Genomic DNA, 21445 nt, shown 5'->3' on the forward strand with positions numbered 1-21445 from the left:
CTCTAGCAGTCACATCTGATAATTCAATCAAATCTAGGAAAAGACTCACAGCAGCCGAAAGTTCAGGAAGATCTACATGAACAATAACAATAAATTTTGTTGTGCTACTCACAGTTGTCGATTTATCAATAAGTAACGATATTTTGTTCTTGGAGTTCACTGTATTGTCTCTTAATGTTTTTCTCATTTCATTTGGGATATGGCTCACAATGTTAATGCAAGCATTTGCAGAATGAAGAATATATCCCATGTCTAAGCCATTGAGTTCCTGTAAATTTATTTCGTCTTCAAAGTTGTTAAATGATTGATTTCTCCTCACAACTTTGTAAGTGGTTTGAAACACTTTTCCTGTTACGTCTTTATTATGAAACAAAGTATTTAGGAAAACTTTCTCTAATGTTTCGTTTTTTGCTTCAGATTTTATTTTTTGGCACGCTCCGTGGGCTGCACTCTCCTTGTGATCTTAAATCTTTTTTCTTAATGACATTAACTGTTGTTTGCGAGATTCTCCAAAATGACTGATTTTACCATTTGCCCACTCCGCTGAAATTTTCGTTCTCATTTGTTTATCGACAGCAAGACTTCCGACATCACGACACACTTTACATCCCAACATTTTATTCTTGACATACACCCCACTCGTTTCTCTCGCAGAAGTCATTTTTCTGCAAAAGTGTCCAACATTCAGGCCAATCATTATCAGAATCTGCTTCCTTTTGACCACATGGATCATTGGTCTTGGTTTCGTGATCCTCTTCACCAAGTGTATTTCAGTGCTAGTTTTCTGTTTTACAGGATCACAAGTAGATTCAACAATTTCTGCTTCTTCAGCCTTCCTTTTTTTACTCATTGGCATAAAGTAACTACTTATTTTACTCATTTTGAACAATGATTGCACTGATTTAACTTAGATTAATTCAAAACTCACATGAACACTTGCCTGTTGCAGAGTGAATATAGAACTGATAAACTGATATTGGAAGCAATCGGAAGTGAACACAACTTCCTGCTGTTTTCGGTTGCATACCAACCTATGAAACAGGAAAGCGGGGTACCAACTTAAGAGCAATCAAAACTGAAAATTCAATTCGTGAACACAGTACCCTCTACCGGAATATTTATGATACATTTTGCTGTCAATAAATCGCAAATTTTTAAAAACTTAAGAAAAAAGGTGTCGGTACTGCATACCGTTGCATATCGCCAGAAAAAAAACCACTGCTTTTACCTCGCATCATATGCTCTCAAAGTCATCAGTGCCCCCCCTCCCCGATTCTCTATCCTGGAAGGGTACGGTTCATTTCTTACTGTAAGTAACACCACCACATTTAACTTTGCTGCCCTTTCAAAATACTATATCTTTCAATTTCAATCCCTGTCAGGACTTCCTCCTCAAGTGACAAAGTTATGCTGATACCAACAATCTTTGGACAGACCGAGTCAGCCAATGTCACAATCTCCATTGCTCTTCTTCCTAACGCTCTTTATTTTTATAATGCTAATTAATGGATAGAAATGTAGCCATACAGTAGTACTTGGAGGGGGAGTGCAAGTAGTTTTGTTTTTAGTGTGAATACATGAAATATCAGATTTTATCAAATGATTCATCTTCCTTGTTGCATGAGCATTACTATTATTATTATTACACCCAGGGCCATACTTACACTTTTCCCGAGTCTGGCAGGGCCCGAGGTGCCAGAGTGCTCCAGGTCCTCACCTCATTGTTTTTGCTTTTAAATTGGCCCTAATTTTTTGGGACCCCACAGCTCGAGTCTCATGTGCCTGTGCATAAGTAAGGCCTTGATTGCACCCTTCTTTGAGTTTGCAGACTCGGCAAATACTAAATCTTAAATTTTTAACACTGTCTGCATTAACAACATATTCTGGTAATGTGTCCCATTTACCCACAATTCTCCTTGTAAAAAAATCTACTTGCACCACCCTCTTCATAACACTATTACTAAACTTTCAGGGATGGCCTCTAGTTCTTTCCCTCTTGCCTTCTACACGTTTTTATAATCCCCTTTGGATTAATCCACTATAATCCACATTTCTTCAACCTCTCTACACAGCCAGCATTCCAGAGTCTTGATATTGTCTTAGTTACTTGTCTCTGGACCCTCTCCAATGATGATGAAAACCCGGCGATGCATTTGCACTAAATCTAATCACTATTGTGCTCAGATTTAGTGCAAGTGTGGGCTGACCAGTGCTTTATACCATGGCACAACTACCTCTTTATCCCAACATATTAGTGCACTTCTTATACTTCTTATCACAGCATCATTATGATGTGCAGTCTTTGCAACATTTGCAGTATTCCCTCTAAAATTCAGTCTCCTGGCAACCATCGCATCCAGATCTCGAATCTCATCTACAGATTCTAATTCCTGCAGTACGGTGCCATCAATATAATACACAGCTTTATATTTCTACACTCCAAAATGCAACACCTTGCACTTATTAATATTAAAACTATAACATCATTTCTTTGTCCAAATCAAAAGTCTATTCAGATCTTTCTGAAGGGAATTAACATTAGCAGTGCTACTTGTAATTCACCTGAACTTTGCATCATCATTAGCAAAGAACTGAAATCCCCAGTCAGTCCACATGATATATCATTAACAAGCAAGTTAAACAGCAGGGGTCCAAGAACAAAATCCTGGGGCACATCACTGGTTAATCTCCTTTTTTGAGACTGTTCCATCATATAATCTAACCAGTATGCTATCTATTCCCATCCTCTACAACTTACACATCAACTTATCATGTGGTAATTTACTGTAATATCACTGAATATGATTCTTCCTTATCTAACATGCACATTACATTATTGTAAAATGCAAGTAAATTGCTAAAACAAGACCTACCGTTACAAATCCATTCTGACCATCATAAAGAATACCGTGTCCGTCAACCCAATCTTGTATCCTAACCATTCTCTCCAACATCTTAACTACAACTGCAGTTATACAGACTGATCTATAATTGGAAACTTCTGTCCTAGAACCATGCTTGTGGAGTGGTACAATTTTGCCTTCTTTTCACTACTTAGGAATCATATACCCAAGCATGTGATTTATGGAGGTGCTGAGGCTAAGAGAATCTTAGCTTCAGCACCTCTATAAATCACATACTTGTCAGCTGCTCCCATCCTTGACCTTGAAAGTTATCAAGGGTTCACTACTCAGGCCATTGTTATTTTACTTATTAGTATTACTTCTGAAAAGTAATCATAGGAGGTTGACCAATCATAGACACAATAACTATCATACTTTGCCTTGAATACATTCAGTGTTGAAGCACTCACCACCTACTCTGGCAATGCATTCCACTCGTTAACCACCCATCAAGCAAAAAACTCCTTTTCACTTCCTTACTCACATGACTTTTGTACAGTTTCCAGGGATGATCTCTCATTCTCGAATTGTCCATTATCTTAATCAGTAATTTCCCTGTATCTATTTGATATACTCCTCTCACCGACTTATACATCTCAATCGAATGATATCCAGTTTGCTGATAATGCTAAGGTGAATCAAGTGATTAGGGACATATCTGATATGTAATGCATGCCTGCAGGCTGACATCACCAAAGTAATTTATGGGCAAACTTTAATGATTGTCAGTTTGTTTTTAAATATAAGGGTTATGCATTATAGATGGGGAACATTCTGAGCAGAATATCATATTAATATGAAAATTTAATGCAGACAATTAATAAAGCTAAAGATTTTTTGGGCGACTTACAGTGGGAACTAAGCTTACAAAGTTTAGGAACTACATTGCTGAGGTGGTTAAGTCATTACATTAGATAACTGTACTGTGAGAGAAAACTGATTATTAAAAATAAATAAAAATTGCATGACAAAAAATTATCTGACACCTCCAAGGACTCATCATGGGAGGGCACTCTACTCCACTGCTTAATCTTGCATATACAGTCGGGTCTCTTTTTATGCGGTAGATATGTTCCACAGAAAACTGCATATAAAAAATCGCACAAAAAAAAGACCTGACTTATGTTGAAAAATCAGGGATACGTTCCATAATTTTCTAATACCGCATAAAACCAAAGAAATGAATTAAAATAAACCTAAAATCGCATAAAAAAAGTTTATGAAAATTCTGGAAAATAAGAATGCCTAAGTTTGTTTTAAAGCTTTATTCGTTTAATTTTATTGAAAAGTAATGTTTTTCTTAACATTTTGTCATCAGAATTATCATCACTATTAGACAATATTCGGCAACATTTGCAAACAGAAGAGATAGTCAGTGCATCAGATCTGTATGGTAAAGGCAATGGTTCTTCACAAACAGAATTAACTTCACCCTCGTTCTGTGCTGATTTTTTTCTTCTGACAACATAATCAGTGATGAAACTTTGCGATGATGATTTCACTAATTTTTTTATACAGCTCGCGATACCCAGACATACAGTTCTTCAGCTCACGTTGGAATTTAAAGGCTCGTTCAGAATTTATGTCATAACAAGAAAATGATTTTTCAATTTATTGCACAGTTCATGACTTTCTCGAATTATATTTGCAGTGAGGAGACAGGTTTTTATTCCACTTCACTATCGTTTTCTGGATCTTCGACGATATCTAAAGTTAATCGATATCCAATAATATCATCGTCACTTAAGGCATTATCCACAAGCAATTTGTCTGCATTGTTCTGGCTAGATGTATCAAAACCTTCTCCACCAATTTCGTGTGCCAATGTAATGATTTCATCTGATAATGTAGATGTTTGCATGGTTGCAATACATCCAAGCCAAGCTGCTTTCCAGCAAGCATTTAAAATTTGTGGTCTTATTTCAGCGATAGCAGATGCAACATGATTTAAGCAGTCCAAAATAAAAATTTTTTTTTCCAAACGTCACTTACTGTTTATGATTCATTTTCTAGTTTATTCAATATAAATTGAAAAGTGTGCTTAACGTAATATTTTTTTAAAAGTAGCAATTATGCCTCGATCTAATGGCTGAATAATGCTTGTATTGGGTGGAAAAAACACTACCTGCACATTTGGATGTTCTAAATGCGGATGAATTGGTGTATTGTCAAAATTAATAAAACTTTAAAATCGAGAGCTTTTTGCTTCATGTATGTTTCCACTTCTGGTACAAAGCAATCAGTAAATACAGCAGTTATTACCCAGGCCTTTGTATTAGCCATCCAATGTACCGGCAGCTGTTTTAGATCTTTGCCTTTTAGAGCACGTGGTCTTAGAAATCGATTTACTAGGAGGGGTTTCAACATTCGATCTCCTGATGCACTGCTACAAAGTAACAACGTTACTCGATCTTTGCTTGCTTTAAATGCACTTGCTTTTTTCCTAGACTTTGCAATGCAAGTTCGACTAGGCATTTTCTTTCAAAACAATCCTGTTTCATCAGCATTAAACACTTGATCGGGACAATATTCACCATCTTCAATAATTTTGGCTAACTTCTCTTGAAAATTTTTGGCTGTTGCTTCATCTGCTGCTGCAACCTCGCCTGTAATCTTCATGTTATGAAGCGCATTCCTTTTTAAAAACCCGGTTTACCATCCTTTGCTAGCCAAAAATTATTTATCAGCCTGGGAAGCAGAAGTAGAGCTCCAATTGCTTCATCTGTTCATAAAACCGAAGAGCTTTTTGTTTAATTAAATAACCACTTATAGGAATTCTTCTTTGAGTTAATTCTTCAATTCAAATTACGAATGCTCTTTCCGTGTTTTCTAATAAAGCATCTCTTGAGTACGATGATAATTTGGCACTTAGTTTTGTGCCAGGAATGACAGATTTTCTTATTGCAACTTCATTCTTTTTAATTGCTCTTATAGTAGATTCGCCTAAATTAAAATGTTTACCAATCTCACCTTATATCCCTCTCCTTTTGCTAAGCGATCTAAAATTGCAATTTTCATTTCCAAAGAAAATAATTTTCTTTGGTGCTTTTTTTCCTCCACTGTGCCAAATTGAATTAATAATAATTAATGACAATTATTAATGAATACATTACAAAATAACTGAGGTGTTCCATGAAAATTTCAGAATTTGTGAAGTGTTTCCATCATAGGAAAAGTTTTGGAAATGCTGGATTACCCTATTATCGGAATGGATTCTCCTTTTGTTGACATGCGCAGAAGTGTCGAAAGGTCTTGTATCTGTGGGCGTGCACTGCATAACTTCAAATCCACATAAAAAGAGACCCGAGTGTACTACACAGTGACTCTGAATTGCACAACAGTTGGCAGTTATAATGATTATTGTGCATCTTTATCCATCAAATTTGTCAGGACTGAATTACATAATTAAAAAAGGTGTTAAAGCAATGTTTTTGTATATGAAGATCATTATTATTATTTAAAATTTTTTTTATATATATTGATCCCATACAGGAGAGGTTGAGGGACCTATAGGCACATCAGTGTCATGTTTGGGGTGAAGAAGAGGACTGAGTTAGAAGTTTATTGATGTTTTGTTTGAAGAGTTGCAGGTTGTAGTTTGGCTATACTTCTTTGAGGAAGGCTGTACCAGAGGGCAGAGGTAGACAGAATAAAAGAGAATTAATAGAAGCAGGTTCGGTGTGTTTACAGTTGCACAGGAAAGGGGTACTGGGCAGTTGCAGCTCATGTATTAACAGGTGCAACAGACAGGGTAGGAATAATGGTTGCCAATTCATTGGAGTAATGACTATGGAAGTACTTGAGAATAGACAGTGCTGAAACACTGTGCCTTTGAGATAGAAGTTGAAGTGAGTCTGTAAGAGAAGGGATCATCTGTGAGCCTAATTGCATGGTGTCATCAAGGATTTTAAGGGATGTTTTAGGTGTACCACCCCCAAACATGTGAGCAGTATTCTAAACATCGACAGATTTAGGATTTGTATATAGTGAAGAGTTAGTTGAGTGTAAAATAGGCTATTGAACAAAAGAGAATGCCAAGTTTCTTTGATGCTTAGGAGGTTATTGATGTGTTTATGCCAGGAAGGACTGGAGGTAAATGCTAGTCCAAGCAAAAATATCTTATCTTGTCTGGTGATTTGTGTATTACTGAGGATAATGGTAGGCAAGGTGGGATCTCTTTTGCATGAGAAAAGGCAACACTGTGTTTTGGTAGTATTGAATGCAACAAGGTCCTCATTTCATTGGAGGATATTATGTAGGTCAATGTTTAAGGCACTAATTGTAGACGTTGTAGTCTGAAATGTCAGAGTACTGCATGGTTTGTCAAATGAGTAGTATGAGTGGAGAGTGCTATTGTACAAAGATGTGGATGGGATTAGTAGTTATTCTGAGTAGGTCATTTATGTACAGGAGAAAGAGAGTAGGTGATAGGACAGAGCCTTGAGGCACTCCAGCAGTTGAAGCTAAAAGAGAGAGAGCTATTTACCATAACTCACTGAGAATGACCAGAGAGAAAACCGTTTACCCCAATTACAGAGGGTGGGAGGGAGACTGAAGGATGACAGTTTAATAAGCCTCAATGCCACGCATTGTTTGGAAATGTCAAGGGCAACAGCACATGTCTGAACCTTCTCACGGTATTCCCATGTCCAGTGGGTGGTGATGTAAGCTACAAAGTCAGCTGTAGATTTTGAATGGCAGAATCCATACTGGTGGTTGCTGATTAATTCATTGGACTGTAAGTAGTGAGGAGGTGGCTATTGATGACTTTCTCTATTATTTTGGAGAGGACAGAGGTGATGGCAATAGGTTAGTAGTTTGATGGTAGACTTCTATCACTTTTTTTTTTTTTTTTTTTGGAATGGGATGGATATGAGATTGCTTCCATGCATTGGGATAAGTACCACATACATATAATAAATCATAGAGATGATGCAGGATGTTGGCCCTGGAGCACAATGATTGAGAACAATTAGGGAGATGCTATCAGAACCAAAAAACTTTAGTATCCAACTTATTTAGTAATTTTCTGATGAATTTTTGTCAAAAAACTATAGGAGTCATAGGGTGCTTGGATTCCGTATGGTAGAAAGTGATTTCCATTAGTCATCTATGCAGAAGTTTGAGGAAAAGAGTGATGCCAGGAAGTCAGCTTTATCTTTGGGTGAAGTAACAGTGGTGCCATCAGGATGAAATGGAGGTGGAAGCGCAGGAGAGCTGAAGTTGCATTCAACAGCCTTAGCCAGCAACCAGAAGGTACGACTTCCATATGGGCAGGAGGCAAGTTTTCTGCTGGTGGCCTTTATGAAATTGGATTTGCATCTGTTGTGTGCTTTGATATAGGCAGAGTATGAAGCTGGAGTTATTGATGCGGGCCACATGTGGCAAGCTAAATTTTTTTCTTGGACTACTTTGACACATTTTTGGTTGAACAAGGGCTTGGAAAGTGGATGTGGATTATGAGTTGAATGGGGGAGGGTGAAGGCCTTTATACCAGTAAGAATAATTTGTGATCACAACAGGTGAGTGGAAACAATAATCAGACCAAAAAAAGCAGTAGAAATTCCAGAGGTCATCTCAGTTGACTCCTTTGTGGTGCCAGGGGATGCATAGTTGGGAGAGGTTGAAGGACGGGCATTCTGTGAGAGAGGAGACTTGTATGAGATTGTGGTCTGAGCTGCTGAGAGAAGAGGTGACGTCAGGGATTCAAGTGAGTAGATGTTACAATTTGTCATTACTTATAGCAAAGACTTCTGCTTCTCATCCTGCTTGGTCAGTGGTGTTGGAGTAGGGGAGCTGATTGGATTTGTGGATTATTTGGATTGCAGGCACTCAAGTTTTATGGAAAGGAATGTGAAGAGATATAAGTGGCTATTAGTGTTTGGAGACTGGCAAATGTAACAAATAAAAGTTATTAAATGGAGCAAGGAAACCTTAGAGCCAGAGAAAGTCAAAAGCAGGGGATTCTAAATTAGCCATTCTCTGGCAGACTATATCTGATTTCACAAAGGCGCCACTCTTGTGGTGAAAAGAATCGTGACATATATAGTTTGAGCACTGGATAGTAGTGCTCAACTGTATATTGAGCACTACTATTAGCCGCGATCTGGGGTTCTGTCAGAAATAAGATGTCTGGTCTGGAATACTGCAGATGATAGTGGACATCATTTATGTTTATGTTAATGTCACAGATGTTAATAAAGTGGATGTGAAAATGAGTTTTTAGTGAAGAGATTCTGGTATGGTTTGTATGTTGTGGCTGGTTGTGATGTGACTTTTTTGATGGGATTTGAGACAGATTTTCTTTAGTCAGTGTCATTGTTATTGTTTGTGAGAGTCTACATAAGTTTGATTAGATGGAAGGGTATAGTGAGGACATGCAGTAATAGAGAAGACAGCCTCTTGGACATAACGTCCATACATTTGATGTGGCCTCAACAGTGCCTCCCACATACCTCTTCTCAGGCTCCCTCTCCAGACACAGCTTGGCAGAGTATGTGGTAGTGGAATTATGCACCAGTTGATCAGGAAGCCTCTTGACTTATTACTTATAGGTTTGGGTCTGTACACTAACTGGCGGCCTGCCTTTGACACAACCGTTTTAACCGCTGTACCCATGAAATGGAGGAGTTTATGGTGTCTTAGTATGCTTGTCATGACCTTGAAAGATATTACTCAAACTGCACAGAAGAGAAATGGGGTGGGTACAGAGATAAGCAGATAAGCTTATTAAGGAGATAAGCATTCATGAGGTTTTTCATCCACTATTGTGAAGCACTGTACAGTTAAATAGCTAAATTTAATTTTGGATCATTTGTTAACGTGAAGTTAATTTTGAATGTTTACTTCAGCTTATTTTAATATTATTTCGAGACCTCTCTGAAATCCCTAGGCCCATTGATGGAGGATCTTCTATTTTATATACACACAATACATATCATATTTCACCATGAATTCTCTTATTGTCAGCGCACACTGCCTACTCTGGATAGACATGCATTGCACTCATCCTATATGCAAGGAATATTTCCAACTCCTTTGTTCGTAACACCCTTATACTTCTTCCAGGAATAATTTCATGTGCTCCTATCCCTCATTATCCTGCACAATAGCTTTCTATGTTTATGTGATAAATTCCTTGCCACAACTTCTCAGTAATATCTACTATCTGCGAATCACTCTTTATCCATACTTACACTCAGCATTCCAAGTCCTGATGCCACCTTATACCTTATTCATCTCTAGATCTTCTTCAGTATTTACACATCTCCTAGATTAGCGCTTCCCAAACTGTGAGCCATGGCCCTATTGGGGGCCGTGAAATAATGAAAACAAATTTAAAATGTTTTAAGACTAAGTAGTTCTTTTTTTTTTAATCTTAAAAGAAACGTATTTAATTTTTATTATTTATTATTTCTTTTTTGTTATTTTTTATATTTTAATGGAAAAAATCATGCATTGGTGTTGGTTCACAAATTTTGCTTCCTGCATATTTTGGCGCTTAATGAATATTAGTAAATATATGCTTATTCATATATTAATTTCAAAGGTATTGATAAGAAGCACAAAAAAAGCTTACAAATGCAAAATCTTGAATATAAATTGTATTGAATATAAATACAATAAATATTATAAAAATATATGTCTGTATTACGTTTTTTTTTTTTTTGATGGGGGCCGTGAAATATTTTAATTTTTATGAAGGGGGGGGTCTCTACATTCATAAGTTTGGGAAGCACTGTCCTAGATAGTCAGAAGTCTGTATCTGTGTGCACTAGGCTACATGTGGCCTAATCATTACAACACCACAATGATATTCTTATCCCTTCTCAGCATCCTTCTATTATGCAGAAGTTTGCTGGCTGACTTGCATGCCTGAATGCCTGATGCAATGTGTCTCTTCACATTTTGTGGAATATAGGTTTCTGAAAATGTAGTACACTATATTCAATTTCCTTTAAAGCACAACTTTACACTTGACAACATTAAATCAACACCTCCCATCAATCCAGCAAAACAGTCTATTCAGATCATCCAGATGTGTCAGAATTCTTTATTATTATCTTCCTCTCTTTTTAATTTGGCTTTTCTTTATTTTTATTATTATGAAATTAGGGCTTCTATACGTATCTCAGATACTACACTTTCAATCCTCTCAGTGTTCACATACTATCAGCTCTAGAAATGAATACTAATCACCATAAATGCAAAGATACTACTTCACATTTCTTTGCTTACAATGTCCTTATATAACTTCTGGGGATGACTGCTCATTTTTTACTCATCATCCTGCATAATAGCTCCCTATATCTGTAACCTCACTTCCTACCGTGATTCTCTTGACTCCATTGAGGTCTGACAATATTTTGCATCATCTTCCTTTTTTGTTATTATCAGGTTACCACATCCAAATCTAATTTGATAAAAACTTCCCTGATATTCTCAGAACTATTCTTAGCTACTAATGGTTATAGAATGAATTATTTCATGAAAGTAAAAGCCACAAGCAATCGATGCAATGCAAGTAAGTACAGTTCAAAAAGCAACTATCAGTGTGTGTTCGAGTGGTATTGTTGTCAATATTGTTTTTTTGTTACCCAGTTTTATTTTCTTTACTGAAACATATAGTGGTGCTATTAAAAAATACACCTACAAAAGTGTAAATTTTGCTTTTAATTTCAATACATATATTTAAAATAAAAGTGAACAAATGATGCTTCACAATAACTCATGACATGATTTGTGATGCAATAATAGCCTCATAACTCTCATAGCTTTGTTGCAGTAACTGTCTCACAGCAACTCAACTGTGATGGAAAAGTCTGGGAAAAGCAACTTGCTCCTGTTTTCTTGACCTCCATGGAATCGCAACTCATCGTGAATAAATTTTCTTTAAATAAAGTAAAAACTAATAAGTATTAGTTATAATATTTTTGCTGTAAACATCGAATATTTTTCCAGTATTCATTTATTGAATATATTTATTTTTAAATAACAGGTTTGTGAAAGCATTTTTAATCATGAAAGGAAAAGGAAAAGGAAAAGATCAGTGTGACTCAAGAGACTGTCCGCTTCAATTTTTAGATTTTACACCCATAGATCATACTAGAGTATGCCAGAGATATACAGCAGGTTAGTGTGTCATTAAGTTTTTGTGGTTATAGTTTGGATGTGTGGAGTGAGTTTGAGGGAAGATTGGATTTATATAAGAAGGATGGCCTACACCTGAATGCGTTTGGTATCAGGAATCTAGAAAAACTAATAACTCGTATGAGACCTAACATAGTCAGGGAAACTAGATTATAAAGGAAGGAGTGGTGAGAATGTGAATGTAAGAGCGACAATGTTATATAACTGTGTTAACCACCTTACCGGCTATTATGGATCAAATAATACGCATCCTCATATGCTTCATATCCATCATATATTTCAATGTAATATCAATGGTATTAAAATTTTAATATGCACTTCGCATCCATGATAACCTTGATGTCTATAGACGTCTTGGCCGGTAGCGTAGTTAATGATGGGAATGGCTTTGTCATGGAAATGTTAACGAGGAGAGAACAATTTTGACTTTGTGCTCGTCCGGTTTGGACCCATCAAACGTGTGCAAAGATATCTACATGTAAAGGCACTAGAGAAGAATAGAGGTCTGCATGACACAGTTGGTCAAGTTGTCTAACTGTGTCATATAGACTGCAGACAAGAGTATACAAAAGAACATGCAGGTAGATTATTATGTCTGTACACAAATGCTAGGAGTATCAGAAACAAAGAGGTAGAGTTTTTTGCCTTAGTCAATATGTTGGGACCTCAGATTGTAGGCATTAGTGAGACCTGGCTATCAGAATCAGACATACTAACTGGTATCGAGTGTTAAGGGTACACTATTTTTAGGAAGGAGAGGAGGGGGCATGCTGCTAATGATATCAGATGACTTGAATCCAGTTAGAGTTGAGATTCATGATTGTAGTACTACTACTAACAGCATTTCATGTGGCAGTGAGTTTGAAGCCATCTAGTGTGAGGTGGAATCTAACAAGATCAATTACATAGTGGGGTGTTGTTACAAACCTGGTGGATCAGTTGCTAGTGATGAAAAAATGCATCACCAAATAGAAAAGATGAGTGTGAAAAGAGTAATCGTAATGAGAGACTTCAATTATCCAAATATTGATTGGGTAGCAATAAAATCTCATGAGAATAATGAAAATGAATTTATTGAGCTGCTATTATTATTATTATCCAGGCCTCCATGGAGTCAAAAGACTCATCATGGGAGGTCATTTTTAGGAAACAAAGTTTATCATACCACTCCTTGAACCCATTGACCATTCCCACTCCAACCACTCTCTCAGGTAATGCATTCCAAGGTTCAACCATCCTCCACGCAAAGAAACCACTACTCACTCTCTTGCGCACAGCCTCCTTTCGTAACTTCCAGGGATGCCCCCTTGTCATCGCTCCTTTCCGCCTTTCCACCAAGTGAAAGAACTCTCCAATGTCTACCCTGTAACTGCCTCTCAACAGTTTAAAAGTCTCGATCATATCACCTCTCCTTCTTCTATCCACCAAACTCTGCAGTCCACATTCCCTCAGTCGATCCTCATAATTCATATTGTACAGTCCTGAAACCATCTTTGTTATCTGCCTGTGTATCCTTTCCACAGCCATTTTATCCCCTTCAAATCCTGGAGACCAAATCTGAGAACAGTAGTCTAAGTGTGGTCTGATCAGGGTCTTATACAACGGAATGATAACTCTTTTATCTCTGTAGGTCAGCATCCTTCTCAGTATTGCAGCAATCCTCTGAGTTACCCTCACCACCTTTGCAATATGCTCCCTCAATTTCAGTTTTCTATCAATCATCCCCCCCCCCAAGATTTCTTGTCTCTCCTACCTCCTCCAGTACAGGTCCTCCAATCAAGTATGCATCCTCCCATCGATGGATACCAAATCACAAGACTTTACATTTTGCTGCATTCAACCGATATCCCCATTCATATGCCCATCTGTCTACTTTATTCAAATCCTCTTGCAGAGCTGCCACATCTGCACTATTACTGATAACTCTTCCCAGCTTCACATCATCTGCAAACAACTGAATGTCCCCTTGCAATCCATTGACAATATCATTGATATAAAGGTTGAACAATACAGGTCCCAGTACTGAGCCCAGTGGAACCAACTTATAACTGTCTGCTTCCTTGATATTGTCCCACCATACACAACTCCCTGATACCTATCAGTCAGCTAATCCTGAATCCATTTGACTAACCCAACATTTAAACCCATGTGCTGCAACTTAAATATCAGCTTATTATGTGGCACTCTGTCAAATGCCTTTGCAAAATCCCAAAAAATGGCAGTATACGCCTTTCCCTCATCAATTGCTCTTGTCACTTTATTATAAAAGGCAACCATATTACTAAAGCAAGAGCTCCCATTAACAAATCCATGTTGATTCTCACAGATAACATTTCTCCAAGACCTTAACAACTACTGATGACACACAAACAACCCTATAATTAGACACTTCCAGTCTGCTACTGCCCTTATGCAACGGCACTATCTTACCTTCCTTCCATTCCCTGGGTACCTTTCCCGCAGCCAGACTTTTATTGAAAAGGCAGGTCAACAGAGCTGTCAGTTTTTTAGCACATTCTCTCAAAACCCATGGTAAAATACCATCCAGTCCAACAGCTTTACTGTTATCCAGAGTACTCAGTATTTGGAACACACTCTCCTCTTGCACCTCTAAACCCTGAACCTCTAGTATGAAAATCTCCTCCAGGATGAAATACTCCAATAAAGTGCTCATTGAACAACTCCACTATGTCCTCTGCATCAGTCACTCTATTCCCATTTTTATCCTGCAATGTCATTCTTCCACAATCGTTTCTCTGCCTACTGGCCACATAGCTAAAAAAATTCTCTAGGATTTTCTTTGGATCTTAGTACCAATCTCTTCCAGTTTTGCCTTCCTCACCATTCTGGTCACTCTCCTGGCCTGTGTCATATTCTTTATGTATCTATCCTCCACCCCTCTCCTTATATCTCTTCCAAATCTGTTTTTCAACTGTAGTTCCTGTTTGATATTGTTTGTAATCCATTTTACACCAAATTGTGTCCCATTCTTCACCTGTGGAATACAGCTTACTATTGCTGCTAACAAATAACCTTTCACAATTTCCCAAGCACTAATGATATCCTGGCCTTCCAATTCTTCCCTCCATGGAACTGCCCCTAGTTGATACCTAAGACTATTATAATCACCCGCCTTATAATTCCACCTACGTTCCCTTTTCTTTGATACACCTAAATGTCTGTTCATCTTCCAAGTCAAAACCACATGGTCACTCTCTCCAACTGGTGGGAGAGATGTCATCACACTTATTATCAGCTCTTCTGATGCTATGACCAAATCCAAAACTCTTGAACCTCTTGTTCTCTCTATTACATGCTGCCGAAGACATTTGTCCCTCAAGAATTCCAGAAATTCTATCCCCTTCTTACTACTTGCATTTTCCTCTTCCCAGCTTATACTGCTGTAGTTAAAATCTTCCATAACAATCGTTCATCTTGTACTTGCCAAGCTCAACTGCCTAAATGTCTCCTGGTCCCCACCCTCTGTGCTCCCTGGTTTATAGAAACACCGCACTAAATATCCTGTCTTGGCCACTTCTACCTCGCACTATATGCTCTATATGCTTTCAAAACTATTTGTGTCACTGGCTTCCAAAGCCTCCACACTTAGAGGACATAAGTCATCACTTATTATAAGCAGTACTCTACCACCACCACATTTTCCTTTCCTATCCTGCCAGAAAATGCCATACACTGCCACTTCAATTCTGGTTATTATATCATCCTCCGTCAACCACGTCTCAGAGATCCCAATGATCTTTGGCCAGGTTGATGCTATCAGCGCCACCAATTCATCTTCTTTATTTCGGATACTCCTGGCATTAGTATAGAGCATAAAAATTTCACTGCTTCTATACCTATCATTGTCCACTCTCGACCCCTCCCCCGGGCTCAATATTACCTGATGTCGTCCCCATTCCCACAAGAGGCCATCCCTGCTACCATCCACCCTGGAATTCTAGTTTCTCTGCATTGACACACTGACTCGTTCAGAAAACAGCAATCTTTCCAAGTGTCTTCGTCCTTCCTCATTCAAATGCAAGCAGTCTCTAGCATACACTTCCCTTCTGTCCTCAAACTTCCTCCAAGCATTCACGTATTCCAATCCTCTCTTTTCACAAATTCTGGCTGTTATGTGATTCAGTATTGCTGCTCAGCTGGTCACTATCATACCTAGGCAACACACACACACACACACAGTCTTCCCTCTCTGCGTTTTCTTTTGCACAACTTCAAGCAAGAATCTCAGATCACTCGCCGCCCGATTTACACTGCCTCTCAAGTCATTCGTGCCCACCATCACAATCATTTCATCCATCCTTTCACCCCTCTTAATTACCATAGCCACATTTTCTATCATCCCTCCAGGCAATCACACACCTCTGGCATCCCATCTTGCGCACCAAAGATCATCGAGTCTCCATACATCACGCCTCTAACCACTGTGTTCCTTGATTGCTCACATGCATCCCTCACTCTCTCTCTCCTCTAACCCTTTCTCTCTGTGTTCCCCCACTTACCTGCTGTCCTCGCATCACTCTGTCCCTAGTTCCAGCACTCCCTTGCATTCTTCTCATTTCCTCTCTCTGCCTGTTTCCATTCTCCCCTCCTCTATCATTCCCATAACTCTCTCTCATTCCTTCTGTTCTACTGTTTCCATTCGCTCCTCTTCTATCATTCCCATATGTCTCTCTCATTCCCTCTCTTCTACTGCTCCTATTCTCTCCTCTTCTAGCATTCCCTCTCCCCTACTGTTTCCATTCTCTCTTCTAGCATTCCCATACCTCTCTCTCTCCTTCCCTCTCTCCTACTGTTTCCATTCTCTCCTCTTCTATCATTCCCAAAACACTCTCCCCCCCACTCTGATTTGCCTTGCATTTATCTCTTCCATTCTCCTAATCTCATCTCTCATACTTCTCATCTCATTCACAAGACATTCCACCTCCTCTTTCAGCTCATCTATCTCTCTCTCTCTGCAAGTCAGTCACTCTTAATCGAAATTCATTCTCCCAAACAAAACCATCTCCAAAAAACTTTCACAGTCACTCACGCCTTCCACATTATCGACTATTATTTTCTTATTCATACTTTTTTCTTCATTCTCTCCTATCACACTACTCATCTCCCGATATTCATTTCCCATTCCTGGAGCAACTAGATCAGTTATCGATTTATCCAATTCATTTATTTCCTCCCACTGCCTGCATTTTGCACACATGCGCACTCCCCCCGCCGCCTCTCTCACAGGCCACATATCCAACTCCCGAGATGCATACATGCCGCAAGCACTGCATGCCACAAAGTTCCTTATTATATTACTTATAATAGAGTTCTTAAATGGCAGAGGACTTGGTGAATTGCCATTTGTAATTGCAGCTGAATCCGCCATCATTCCTTACTGCCGAGAAACTACTGAAGTAATCGTTAATTATATATAAATGCTATATAAACACTGTATTTTATATATACATATATATATATATGTGGTGATCAGCTTTTACTCGGTTGTTGTACATTTGAATAAAATATAGATTTAATGACTATAAAACTGAGATAACATATAAAGATTTTAATGACAAATACTACTAGTTTCGGCATATGGCAGCCTTCTTCAGGTATTTATAAAGGAATACTAATAAACATTGAATTATTTAAACAAACTGGAAATTACAGGTACAAATTGCCTCACATAATCGATACATAAAAAACGTTGTATGTTTTTCAAGTTATTCCAACTGGCGTGCCATTGTTTATTGCAATTGTGCGTGCAGGTTGATAACGCCATTATTGAACAACTGCAGCATGGCTATCTGGGATGTTATAACTTAAATTGTTGTTTAAGTGGACCGGGTTCAGCAGGATTTCTCTTGATTCTACAATTTTCCTCTCAAACTCATCATCACAGCGAAAGATATTTTCTGATCTATTCCAGCAAACGGAGTGGCTTTGTTGGTCATCATTAGGATTATTTGAAAAAAGAATATGACTGGATAACGCCGTTGCATGAGATCTTTTGTAAGAGATGTCTCTCTTATGCTCTTCTATTCTTTGTTCAATAGATTTGTTTGTTTGTCCAAAGTATGGGATATTGCAATCGCACCACAATTTATATACTCTAGGGTACTTAAGGTTGTGATGGGTAGGTTTTGGATGGCTGATTAGAGAACGGACTTTAGGAAGTGTGGTGAAGAAGGTCCTGATATATTTTTTAAGGACTTTAGCTATTTTTTTGGAGACTGTGCTAATGTATGGAATGGAGATGCTACCTTTAAAATTAGTAGTCTCTGTTGTGCACTGCCTAGGAGGATCCAGAAGAAATTTCTTAATTGTTTTTTCAGAGTATCCATTTTGTTTATAAATAAGAGTGAGGTGATTCATTTCTTTTTGTAGTTCATCTTGTTCATTTAAGAGGGAACGTGCTCTGTGTCCTAAGGTAGATATGGTTCCAAGTTTTTGTAGTGGAAAATGATGAGAAAGATTATGCAGATATCTATTGGTATGCGTAGGTTTTCTGTACATAGAGATTTTTAATCTTTCAGAGCATCGTGTAAGCATAACATCCAAGAAAGGTAAGGAGTTATTATTTTCTAAATCAGCAGTAAATTTTATATTAGGATGTTGGATGTTTAGATGACGAAGAAAATCTGTGAGAGATGTGTGCCCGTGATTCCAAATAATGAATATATCATCAACATATCTTTTCCAAACTTTTGGTTTAAGTGAGAAGGAAGATATGGCTTTCTTTTCAAAATCTTCAAGGAAGATGTTAGCTAGCACTGGAGACAAAGAATTGCCCATTGCCAGGCCTTGTTTTTGTTTGTAAATGGAGTCCTGATATCTGAAGTAACCAGAATGAATGCAATGCTTTAATAAAGTGAACATTTTTTTGGATAATTTGTCCTGTAGTAATGTAAGTACCTCGTCTGTAGGAACGTTAGTAAATAAAGATATAATGTCAAAACTAGCTAAAATGTCATTTTCATCGATGGGAATATCTTTAATACGAGAAACAAAATCTGTGGTGTTTTTGATGAAAGATGAAGATTTATTGGAGAAACACTTGAGGTACTTTGCTTAATATTTTGAAAGTTTATATGTAGGTTTATAGTAATCAATTCCTCTTCGCCCAATTGTGGAAGGAATTGATTCACCTACATATAAACTTTCAAAATATTTAGCAAAGTACCTGAAGTGTTTCTCCAATAAATCTTCATCTTTCATCAAAAACACCACAGATTTTGTTTCTCATATTAAAGATATTCCCATCGATGAAAATGACATTTTAGCTAGTTTTGACATTATATCTTTATTTACTAACGTTCCTACAGACGAGGTACTTACATTACTACAGGACAAATTATCCCAAAAAAATGTTCACTTTATGAAAGCATTGCATTCATTCTGGTTACTTCAGATATCAGGACTCCATTTACAAACAAAAACAAGGCCTGGCAATGGGCAATCCTTTGTCTCCAGTGCTAGCTAACATCTTCCTTGAAGATTTTGAAAAGAAAGCCATATCTTCCTTCTCACTTAAACCAAAAGTTTGGAAAAGATATGTTGATGATATATTCATTATTTGGAATCACGGGCACACATCTCTCACAGATTTTCTTCGTCATCTAAACATCCAACATCCTAATATAAAATTTACTGCTGATTTAGAAAATAATAACTCTTTACCTTTCTTGGATGTTATGCTTACACGATGCTCTGAAAGATTAAAAATCTCTATGTACAGAAAACCTACGCATACCAATAGATATCTGCATAATCTTTCTCATCATTTTCCACCACAAAAACTTGGAACCATATCTACCTTAGGACACAGAGCACGTTCCCTCTTAAATGAACAAGATGAACTACAAAAAGAAATGAATCACCTCACTCTTATTTTTAAACAAAATGGATACTCTGAAAAAACAATTAAGAAATTTCTTCTGGATCCTCCTAGGCAGTGCACAACAGAGACTACTAATTTTAAAGGTAGCATCTCCATTCCATACATTAGCACAGTCTCCAAAAAATAGCTAAAGTCCTTAAAAAATATAATATCAGGACCTTCTTCACCACACTTCCTAAAGTCCGTTCTCTAATCAGCCATCCAAAACCTACCCATCACAACCTTAAGTATCCTGGAGTATATAAATTGTGGTGCGATTGCAATATCCCATACTTTGGACAAACAAACAAATCTATTGAACAAAGAATAGAAGAGCATAAGAGAGACATCTCTTACAAAAGATCTCATGCAACGGCGTTATCCAGTCATATTCTTTTTTCAAATAATCCTAATGATGACCAACAAAGCCACTCCGTTTGCTGGAATAGATCAGAAAATATCTTTCGCTGTGATGATGAGTTTGAGAGGAAAATTGTAGAATCAAGAGAAATCCTGCTGAACCCGGTCCACTTAAACAACAATTTAAGTTATAACATCCGAGATAGCCATGCTGCAGTTGTTCAATAATGGCGTTATCAACCTGCATGCACAATTGCAATAAACAATGGCACGCCAGTTGGAATAACTTGAAAAACATACAACGTTTTTTATGTATCGATTATGTGAGGCAATTTGTACCTGTAATTTCCAGTTTGTTTAAATAATTCAATGTTTATTAGTATTCCTTTATAAATACCTGATGAAGGCTGCCATATGCCGAAACTAGTAGTATTTGTCATTAAAATCTTTATATGTTATCTCGGTTTTATAGTCATTAAATCTATATTTTATTCATATATATATATATATATATATATATATATATATATATATATATAACTATATTCATCTATACCAAATAGCGAATAACTTATCTTTCCTTCCACCTCCAATACTCCTGACTGTGACCTCGTGTTCTCAGTAACTCAAAAATAACACAATATGTAACAACGAAACTCTAAAGCAGAACCACTAAACAACACTTTGTTACTGAGAAAAAAATGGAGCACAATTCACAAAAGAAATCACACTATACATCTTTTATAAAACACTTTTTTTTTTGACAACAGCTAAATCCACTGCCGCGTGTTTCAGAGAGCTGTTGCTGGACAACTTTTTCAAAGAGCATGTGATAGAAGGAACTTGAGGTCAAAGTGTTAGATCTGATTATAGTGTCGGAGGGCATTTCAGTTAAAGACTATTCTGTGTTTGGTTGATGTGACTGATCATGCAGTGGTCACTTGGGAAGTGACTAAGTTTATGAATGTTCCATTCAGAAAAGGTTACATGCTGAACTACAAAGTAGAAAATTATGACCAACTGAGGAGTATATTGAGTTCAGTGGAATGGGATCGGTTGATGGATGAGAAGAATATCGACAGTGTGCATGGGAGGCATTCAAACAATACTCAAAATGATGTGATATCAGAGTGTGTGTGAGAGTTTGAAG

The 21445-nt window shown here is 37.4% G+C and overlaps 1 protein-coding gene across 1 annotated transcript in view; it reads left to right on the top strand.

The window, feature by feature from the left end:
• The window catches only part of Ada3 (transcriptional adaptor 3), a 244258-nt gene that overhangs the window by 25390 nt on the left and 197423 nt on the right, over positions 1 to 21445 (top strand). Inside the window, exon 2 of the mRNA XM_090410059.1 lies at positions 11902 to 12035. Within this exon, the coding sequence (XP_090266185.1) occupies positions 11924 to 12035 (112 nt within the window). The 5' untranslated portion in view covers positions 11902 to 11923. The remainder of the gene's footprint in view (positions 1 to 11901; positions 12036 to 21445) is intronic.

This window comes from Typopeltis vanoorti, chromosome 20, assembly GCF_054136105.1.
Source record: "Typopeltis vanoorti isolate ZY-2024b chromosome 20, IOZ_Tvanoo_1.0, whole genome shotgun sequence".
In the NCBI taxonomy this organism is placed as follows: Eukaryota; Metazoa; Arthropoda; class Arachnida; order Uropygi; family Thelyphonidae; genus Typopeltis; species Typopeltis vanoorti.